Source organism: Bison bison, unplaced genomic scaffold, assembly GCF_000754665.1.
Source record: "Bison bison bison isolate TAMUID 2011002044 unplaced genomic scaffold, Bison_UMD1.0 scf7180017864384, whole genome shotgun sequence".
Taxonomy (NCBI): domain Eukaryota; kingdom Metazoa; phylum Chordata; class Mammalia; order Artiodactyla; family Bovidae; genus Bison; species Bison bison.
The window spans coordinates 4,063,064-4,073,845 of NW_011494956.1; the positions used below are offsets into that span (position 1 = coordinate 4,063,064).

The 10,782-nt window shown below is 36.8% G+C and overlaps 1 protein-coding gene across 1 annotated transcript in view; it reads left to right on the forward strand.

The window, feature by feature from the left end:
• Positions 1 to 4,689, forward strand: part of LOC105001760 (phospholipid scramblase 1-like) — a 47,362-nt gene extending 42,673 nt beyond the window's left edge. The window contains exon 8 of the mRNA XM_010858134.1: positions 4,553 to 4,689. Coding sequence (XP_010856436.1) covers positions 4,553 to 4,649 — 97 coding nt within the window. The 3' untranslated portion in view covers positions 4,650 to 4,689. The remainder of the gene's footprint in view (positions 1 to 4,552) is intronic.
• The last annotated feature ends 6,093 nt before the right edge of the window (positions 4,690 to 10,782 follow it).

Sequence of the window (10,782 nt, forward strand, 5' to 3'; positions counted from 1 at the left end):
GTGGTGTTGAAGAAGACTCTTGAGAGTCCCTTGGACTGCAAGGAGATCCAACCAGTCCATTCTAAAGGAGATCAGCCCTGGGATTTCTTTGGAAGGACTGATGCTAAAGCTGAAACTCCAGTACTTTGGCCACCTCATGCGAAGAGTAGATTCATTGGAAAAGACTGATGCTGGGAGGGATTGGGGGCAAGAGGAGAAGGGGACGACAGAGGATGAGATGACTGGATGGCATCACTGACTCGATGGACGTGAGTCTGAGTGAACTCCGGGAGTTGGTGATGGACAGGGAGGCCTGGCGTGCTGGGATTCATGGGGTCGCAAAGAGTCGGACACGACTGAGCGACTGATCTGATCTGATCTGATAGATGATTCATGTTGCTGTACAGCAGACACCAGCACAACACTGTAAAGCACTTATCATCCAATTTAAAATAAATTTTAAAAAAAACAACACATGAAACTACATCAGACTAAAAAGCTTCTGAACAGCAAGGACACCATCATCAAAATGAAAAGGCAACTTACTGAATGAGAGAAGATGTCTGCAAATTTATATCCAATAAAAGTTAATATCCAAAATATAATTAGAACTCACAACTCAGTAGTAAAGAATACACTAACAATATCATTTTTAAGTGGGCAGAGAATCTGAATAGACATTTTCCCAAAGAAGACATGCACACAGCCAAGAGACACATGAAAAGATGCTCAACATCACTAATCATCAGGGAAATGTAAATTAAAACTTTAATGAGATGTCACCTCACATCTGTTTGAATCACTGTTATCCAAAGACAAAAAATAACAAGTGTTGGCAAGCACTTGGATAAAAAGGAATCTGCGTACACTATTGGTGAGAATGTAAACTGGTACAACTACTATGGGAAACAGTATGCAGGTACCTCAAAAAACTAAAAATATAACTTCCATAGGATTCAGAAATTCTACTTTTGGGTATTTACCCTAACAAAATAAAAACTTTACCTTGAAAAGATATTTGCACCCTCATGTTCATTGAAGCAATATTTAAAGTAGCCAAGTTATGGAAAATAAAATGTAAATATAATGTAAAATGTATATATCCGTCAATAGATGAATGGACAAAGAAGATGTGGTACACTTATGATAGGCTACTATTTAGCCATAAAAAACACTGAAATAAGTCAGAACAAGAAAGACAAATATCACATGATTTCACTTGTATGTGGAATTTAAAAGACAAAACAAATAAAACTAAACCACATTAAACTAATAGAAGAGATTGGAGAACAGGCAAAATAGGGGGAAAGAATCAAGATGTAAAAACTTTCTACTTATAAAATAAATAAGTGGATATGATATATAGCATGATGACTCTAATAATATTGTATTGCATATTTGAAAAATGCTAATATAATACATTTTAAAAGTTCTGTTTACAAGAAAAAATGTTGCAACTTTATATGGTGGTAGATCATAACTGAACTTACTGCAGTGATCATTTTGCAGTGTATACAAATATCAAATCATTATGTTATATATCTGAAACTAATACAGTATTTTATGTCAATTGTGTCTCATAAAAAACAATAGTAGCAAATGTCTAATTTGTGAGATCAACAAAAGCAACACTAAAATAATAGGCAACAAAAGTAAATAAGCTGTGAGAAAATTACTAGAATTACAATGTCATAAGGTCTTTGTATTGTTCAGAAAGTGAGTTAAGTATGCATGTTAATTTCATAGACAACCACTGAAAAAATGAAAGGACTTTATAAACTGCAAACTGGTAGAGAGGAGAAATAGGAATAAAATACAAGCAAGTAAACAAATGAGTGAAAGAATCTATTTAGGGGAAAGAGCAAGAAGAAAAAAGCACAGACAAAGTGGGACAAATAGAAACAGGAAATTAAAATGGTAGAAAAGAGCTCCCTATTCAGGTATATCAATATGTCAGTTAAATATATTCTATACAATTTCTTGGGTTTCCCTTGTAGCTCAGTTGGTAAAGAATCTGCCTGCAATGGCAGGAGACCCAGGTTCAATTCTTGGGTTGGGAAGATCCCCTGGAGAAGGAAATGGCAACCCACTCCAGTATTCTTGCCTGGAGAATCCCACAGATAGGGGAGTCTGGCAGGCTACATACAGTCCATGGGGTCACAAGAGTTGGACACAACTTAGCAACTCAACCACCACCACCACACAATATCTTATAATACCTACAATAAATGTAAATGGCCAAATATTACAAGTAGAAGAATAGATATGGTTCGATTTGAGTTTTAAAATATTCAGAGGCTCTATATAGGAGACAGATCTAAAATAAAGATAAAAAAATTGAAATAAAGAAAACACGGGATAAATTAACAGAAAAATGCTAACCATAAGTAAGCTAATAGAGCAAGGTCACTATCAGAAAAAAAAAATAGATGTTAGGACAAAAAACACTATTAGGGGCAGACAGAGGTTAACTACATAATGATAAAAGTTTTACTCAGAAGATGCAAAAATTCTAGGGTTCTGTGTACCTAATATAAACCTCAAAATATAGAGAAACATGTTATATAGTTAGTGAGAAACTCATCATCATAGTGGAAAATTCACACAGCTTTTAATTTTTACTCATTGTAGAAGACAGAACCTTAGTAAAGTTATTTAAATTTGAACAAAAACATTAAGAAGCTAGATTCAAAGAATGTATATAGAACTCTGTATCAAGCAAGTAGATAATATATTTTCAACAAACAATTTTTTATAAAGATTTTTCTCATAGTAGGTCAAGAAGGAAGTCTCAACATGTTTCAGAGAATGGGTATAATTTGGACCTTAGTGTCTAAGCAAGTAACAGTAAATTAGATGTTGATGAAGATACACATTTTAAAATATTTTGTACAGGAAAACATGTAAATAAGTCAGGGATAAAAAGTAACACACTAAAAATTTTAAAATACATTAAATTGAATAATATTACATTTAAAAATTTTTAGAATGCAACTAAAAATGTTAAAAAGAATAATACAGCTATAAATACTTTTGAAGAAGAGAAAAAAGTGAAAAATTAATGAACCTAGTATCTATATAAAAGGTTAGTAAAAGAACAGAACAAACCCAAGGGAGCATAAGGAAAGAAGTATTGAATTACTGATCAAAGATAAATGAACAAATAGCATTCACATGTGGTTTCTAGATAGAAAAGAACTTTGAAAGCAATTAAGTCACAGAGTAAAAGACTGCTGAATTAGAATATCTTAACTTCTGTGCATGTGTGCTCAATTGCTCAGTCATGTCCAGCTCTTTGCAACCCCATAGACTGTAGCCCACCAGGTTCCTTGTCCATGGAATTTTCCAGGTAAGAATACTGGAGTAGGTTGCCATTTCCTACTCCAGATCTTAAACTTCTGTACCTCAAGACAAATCATAATATTAAACTTTCAACAGCAAATAATAAAGTAGCTAAAATATATGATTCATATATGACCAAGAAATAATATAATTATATTAATAAAAATTTTACTTAAGTGAGAAAAAAATAAAATCTCAAATGAAATGGATATAGAATATTAAAAACTAATTAATATAGCCATTAATAAGGGACTATAGATAACAAGTAATTATATGAAAACATTTTCAAAAACATATGAAGTAAAGGAATAAACAACAATGAAATATCTCTTTTAATTTTTTCTCCCAATCAGGTTACAGGAATAAGAAACTCAAGAGCTATACATACAACTTTTGGGGGACAAACTGAAAATATCCATTAAAAATTATAATGTTGATATTTTTTCATATGTATTGCTTTCTTCCAAAAAATTAAGAGATGCAGACAATTACATAGAGCTCCCCTGGTGGTACAATGAGTGGTAAAGAATCCGCCTACAATGCAGAAACTGCATGAGTTTCAATCCCTGGGTTAGGAATATCCCCTGGAGAAGGAAATGGCAACCCACTCCATTATTCTTGCAGAAATTCCATGGACAGAGAAGCCTAGCAGGCTATAGTCCATGGGTCACAAAAGAACTGGACACAACTTAGTGACTAAACAACAGACAATTCTGTGTACACTTGTAAACAGAAATGTATACTCTATGTTGCAAAACTCACTCTAATAAATAAAAAAATGTTAAAATCTAAAATGTAAGGTATGAGATTTATTAATTATATTATAAACTATCTATGAAGTAGAATGTTAATAACTCAAATGCTCAATGACATGAATATTCACTGTATATTATTTAATGAAAAAAGTAGGATATAAGCATAACACTAATTATGTACCTGGAAGGAATTTAAACCAAAGTATTAATGGTAGATCTTGGAGAATTGAAATTATAGATTTTTCTCTTTTGTATTTCTATATTTTTCTGTATTGAGTATACATGAATGAAAAAATACAGAAGAAAATAAGGTGAAATTAGTTGCTGTTCTCTAAGGGAAACAAATTCATATTATATTCAAATTTATTATTTTGGTATATAAAGAGTAGTCAAATAATCATACTTAATCCCTTAGAAGTTGCCTATTACTGCTATTAAACCAGCTTAATCATATTTGTGTTTCATTTTCATCCTAGGACTACATGTATTTTGAACTCTGGTCATAAGAGTCAGCCGGAAAAATCATACCAGACATTACTGGCATTAAGTTTTGCCAGTCCTCAGCAAAATTAAACAACTTTTACTTAGAATATATAATAAAGTTTTATTTCACTAAAATTATTTGTATGATTTTTTTTACATAATAGGACACACAGCATTTAATTTTCTACATAATGAACCACACCAAAAATTTAGGAACTATAAACAAATGGAATCTAATCAAACTTATAAGCTTTTGTACAGTAAAGGAAACCCATTAACAAAACAAAAGACAACCTACAGGCTGGAAGAAATATTTGCAAATGATACAATCAACAAGGACTTAATTTCCAAAATATACAAATAGCTCATACAACTCAATAACAAAAATAGCAAACAACCCAGTCAAAAAATGGGCAGAAGGCTTAAGGGACATTTCTCCAAAGGAGACATACAGATGGCCAATAGACAAATGAAAAAATGCTTAGTATCATTAATTAACAGAGAAATGCAAGTCAAAATTACAATGATGTAATTTTGTAATGATGTAATATCATCTCACACAAGTCAGAATTGCCATCATCAAATGACAAATAGGGTGTGGAGAAAAGGGAACCCTCTTACATTGTTAGTGGGAATATAAATTAGTGCAGCATAGCAAACAGTATGGAGGCTCCTTAAAAAACTAAAAATAGCATTGCCATATGATCCTGCAAAGCCACTCCTGGGCACATATTTAGAGAACACTCTGAATTCATAAAGATCCATGCACCCCAATGTTAAAGCAGCACTGTTTACAATAGCCAAGACATGGAAACAACCTAAATGTCCAATTACAGATGAATGGATAAACAAGATGTGCCACATATATACAATAGAATACTATTCAGCCATAAAAAGAATGGAATAATGCCATTTGCAGCAATATACATGAACATAGAGAAACATACTAAGTAAGCTAGATAGAGGAATGACAAATAGCATATGCTATCACTTACAAGTGTAATCTAAATAGAAAATGATACAAGTGAAGTTATTTACAAAATAGAAATAGACCCATAGACATAGAAGACAAACTTATGGTTACCAAAGGGGAAAGGGACACATAGGGATAAGTTAGGAGTTTGGAATTACCATATACACATATACAATTTTATATAAAATAGACAACCAACAAAGATTTACTGTCTAGCACAAGGATTTATATATGTATAACTGAATCAATCTGTTCTGTACCTGATGGTAACACAACATTATGAATCAACTATTCAGACATGACTTAGGGACTAAACAAAAATATACTTCAATGAAAAAAAAAAAGATCATTGTATTTAGCTGAGGATTCTGCTGTATAATTCTCCTTATCAAGACCTGGATCATTCATGCATGTGCAGTCACTTAACAGATTGGCTGGGGACTGTCTCATCCCAGATGGTCTCATTCATATGTCTGGCTGTTGCCTAAATTAGTAGGGGCATCAGGCCACATAGCTTTCATCATCTAGAAGGCTAGCCAAAATTTACGCATGATGACTATATTAGAAAAGCAGCAGGAAAGCAAGCTCAAATGTTCACACTCATCCCAAACCTCTGTTTCTATTATACCTACTAATGTCCCTTAGCCAAAGCAAGTCAAATAGCCAAGTCCAGATTCAAGAAGTGGAAAAATAGACTCTACTTCTTTATGGGAAATGCTGAAAAATACTGTGGCTTTTTTATTCTCCCCTTCTACCGTTTTTTATTCTCCCTTTCCACCCTCCAGTTATAATTATTTCATTCTCCCCACATGCAAAGTATCCTCAACCTTCCCAGAACTTCCAAAATTCTCTTTCACTTACAGCATCAGGTTCAAGTCCAATATCATGTGATTTGCATCATTTGTGAAAGCAAGCAAAGATACCTGGATGCAGTTCCTCTTGATTCAGAGACTTCAAAACTAAAAAGACACACCAAACAATAGTACTGTGTTATGTGCTGTGTTCAGTCATGTCTGACTCCATGGACTGTGAGACAAGGTGAAAATAACTACAGTAAGCAAATGGAACTGATCAATAGCAATTTTAGAACTCAGATGGACATATGCTGCCAGTTCCCCTTACTCTAGGAACAGAGAATGTTCTGCCCTCTGGCAGTGGCTCTCTAGTGGCTCTCTAGGCTCTCTATGACCTCGGGGATAGCTATGACTTTTGGCTCTGCCTTCTGAGACATTTTCCTTTTCTAAATGAAATGGCTGTTTTTAACTGAATAGTTTTGTAGCCTTTTCCTACTTACAGAAAGTTGGAGATAGAAGTCTTAATTTTAAACTGTCTCAGTCTCTTTTAAGTCTCTGTCAATATAACTCTCTTTAAAACTGTGTGGTTTTCCATATATCAGATTTGCTGCTAAGTCACTTCAGTCATGTCCGACTCTGTGCAACCCCGTAGATGGCAGCCCACCAGGCTCCCCTGTCCCTGGGATTCTCCAGGCAAGAATACTGGAGTGGGTTGCCATTTCCTCCTCCAATGCATGGAAGTGAAAAGTGAAAGTGAAGTTGCTCAGTCCTGTCCGACTCTTAGCGACCCCATGGACTGCAGCCCACCAGGCTCCTCCGTCCATGGGATTTTCCAGGCAAGAGTACTGGAGTGGAGCGCCATTGCCTTCTCCATATCAGATTTAGCCCACTCTATTAGAAAAAGTTACATTCAGTCTTCTTTTCAGGATGGGCTTCTATCTCTGAATTTATTAACAGCTAGTCTAGTTTCTTTATATGTAGTTGGGTTCTAAAAGCAACCAGAGGACACAACCTTATGCATAAGTACTTTTCAAGCCTCTATTTACATCAAGTTTGCAAATGACCCATTGGCCAACTCAAGTCACATGTCTAAATTCACATTCCGTGGACTTTTAAAGAGATCCCATTCCTTGACTTGAGGCACTGTAAAAACGTTTTTTCCACAATCAGATCAGATCAGTCGCTCAGTCGTGTCCGACTCTTTGCGACCCCATGAATCGCAGCACGTCAGGCCTCCCTGTCCATCACCAACTCCCGGAGTTCACTCAGACTCACGTCCATCGAGTCAGTGATGCCATCCAGCCATCTCATCCTCTGTCGTCCCCTTCTCCTCCTGCCCACAATCCCTCCCAGCATCAGAGTCTTTTCCAATGAGTCAACTCTTCGCATGAGGTGGCCAAAGTACTGGAGTTTCAGCTTTAGCATCAGTCCTTCCAAAGAAATCCCAGGGCTGATCTCCTTCAGAATGGACTGGTTGGATCTCCTTGCAGTCCAAGGGACTCTCAAGAGTCTTCTTCAACACCACAGTTCAAAAGCATCAATCCACCACATTATTTAATGGGTGATTTTTCTTGATTTGAGTGTGCCATAGATTGAATATTTCTGTTCCTCACAACTGATATTTTGAAATTTAATCTCCAATGTGATAATATTTGGAAGTGGGACGTCTAGAAGGTGATTAGTTCATGAGAATGGAGCCTGCAATGAATGGGATTGAGGCCCATATAAAAGAGGCCCCCTCAGGGAGCTCCCCTGCCCTTTCACCATGTGAAGGTATAGCTAAAGAGTATAGTTCAGGAAGGGGATCCTCATCAGATACTTAATCTGCCAGCATCTTGATCTTGGACTTCCCAGATTTCAGAACTGTGAGACATAAATTTCTGTTGTTTATAAGCCACTCAGTCTATGGCATTCTGTTATAGCAGCCCAAACCGACTAAGTCAGTGTTACCTAGTAGTAACACCTAATAGTTTTGTTTTTTTTTTCTTTTTCTTTTCCCACTTCTGGATATTTACTGCAGAAAACAGAAACACTAACTTGTAGGAGACAGAAAGAATAGAAAAGCAGGCCCCAGGAAAGGCTGCAGAAGGAATTTATTGATAAACTGGATGCTTCAAGACATGAGACTCATGGAATAAGTCCAGAGGGAACAGTTCATAATCTTGAAAACAAGATATGATCCTGGGTGTGGCCGATCCCAGACTGTTTCCCAACTGGCGTTTCAGAGTCCCATGTTTTACATATCTGAAGGAAAATCTATACATAAGAATATTAGTCTTAGTTACTAATTTGTTATTGATTAGTTTCTTGGTTACTTAATAGCTAATGATCATTTTGTTCTTTGGCCCTGAAGGCCCCATGAGTTATAGCGTAACTCCCTGCACATTCTTTCCTTCATGGCTGAGAGTATAATAAAGCTGGCATGGAGTCAGTTTCTGCACCTTCACCTTGGAGTGGTGTTGGTCCCCCGATCCTCGCCTTTCACTGAACTCATGTGTCTTGTTTCTCATTCTCCCATTGCATCGCACTTTCGGAAACCCTGCTTGTTGAACCAGACTTGACACTAACTGGAAAAGATACATGCTTATTGTGTTGTTGTTGTTCAGTTGCTCAGTCATGCCCAACTCTTTGTGACCCCATGGGCTGCAGCATGCCAGGATTCCCTGTCCTTCACCATCTCCCAGAGCTTGCTCAAACTCAGGTCCATTGAATCAATGATCCCATTCCAACCATCTTGTCCTCTGTCGTCCCCTTCTCCTCCTGCCTTCAATCTTTCCCAGCATCAGGATCTCTCCTCATGAGTCAACTCTTCACATCAGGTGGCCAAAGTATTGGAGCTTCAGCTTCTCCATCAGTTATCTTCATTGAGGTGAATATGATTTCTGATGCCCCTTTATTGGAAGTTAGTCGAGGTTTTTTTCTCCTACTCCTGTGTTTCAGGGGTACTTCTTGAAGAGGTCAATGGGTAAACTGCTGCATGTTTCTAAGATTCAAACTCAAATAAATTTCTTTGGGTGCACAGGCTAATTTTCCCCAGGTGGTGTTAACAGAAAGTCAGATCTGGCCGCTCAACACTTGAAAGCCAACAGTCCAGAGGCAAGGTTGGTCGAAAGGAAGTTTGCTTTACTTTGGATACCAGCAACTGTTGGAGAGGGTCCACATGTCCAAAGGCCCACTCCCCGCTGACAACTGAGGACAAGAGTTTTTAAATGGGGAGTTTCTGGGGTGTATAGGAAAAAGGAAGGGACTCCAGACAGAAGCAGCAGTCAGCTCTGACAGTCATCTTGAAATTGGTCATGTGATTCTCTGACCAGCATCATCCTGATTGTTTTAAGTACAGTTAATATTCAGGCCCAGGGTCATTTTTTTCCAGTTTCTCCGAGGCCAGGTCTTGGAATTGCGCCACCTATGCCAAGGACAGTCTGGTCCTCCTGCAGTTAACTTCTTCTGTCAGGTGGGGTTTTTAGTTTCTACAAAACAGCTCAAAGCATATGGCTTAGAATATTATTTACAGTGTTTGTAGAGGAACTAAAGGTCCTTGACTTTGCTTAATGACTAAACTATAATTATTTTATCCTGTTTGATTGATTTTCCTTTGTTTCTAGATTTTCTCACTTCTTAGATTAAATTTATTCTTTGACTAAAGTTCTTCTACAGACAAAAGGCAGGCTGAGGACATTGGGGGCAGAGGGAGGAAGGACTATAAGGTCCTGCTCTGTTTCAGTAGTAAGTGAAAGAGGCAAGTGCCTCTGAGAGTCAGGATAGTGGAGGCAGACAAGAGAAAAATTAGATTCTCTAAGAATAATGCAAACTTATCTGATGTTTGTGCATGTATGAGAAAAATGTTTTGATGAAAACTTTTCAGGTGAACGTGCATATCATCTGTAAATACATTGATGAGGCCCATGGTACACACAAGAGAAACTCTTACAGGAATCTCTTTGCAGGAATGAGTCAGTGTTGCTGTCCATGTGCCAAACTATTAGCCCAAAACTCAGTCCAGTAGCCATCACTGGACTGAAGAACAGGCCCAACCACTTTCAAGATGACTTTAGTCAACTGGTGTACCACATGCCCATGTCCTTCAATAATGGTTTTGTACTAGCAATCTTGACCTCTTTACCAATCTTCAATTTAGGCATTTACAGTCATATTTCCACCATGATAATATGGAGAAATCTATCTGAAAGTTGGTGAAATGATAATGGGATTCAAGCCTATTAAACATTTTTTTTTTTGTATAATTAGAGAAAACTCTAAAAAGGGGGCTCCTGGAGACCTAGAATAATTCTTAGGTATAAGGTCAATTGCTCAGTGAGTCATGTGCATGCTCATTAACTTGAGTCATGTCCGACTCTTTGTGAACGCACGGACTGTAAACCATTAGTCTCCTTTATCCATGGGATTCTCCATGCAAGAATACTGGAGTGGGTTGCCCTCCTGTAAGGTATCTTCC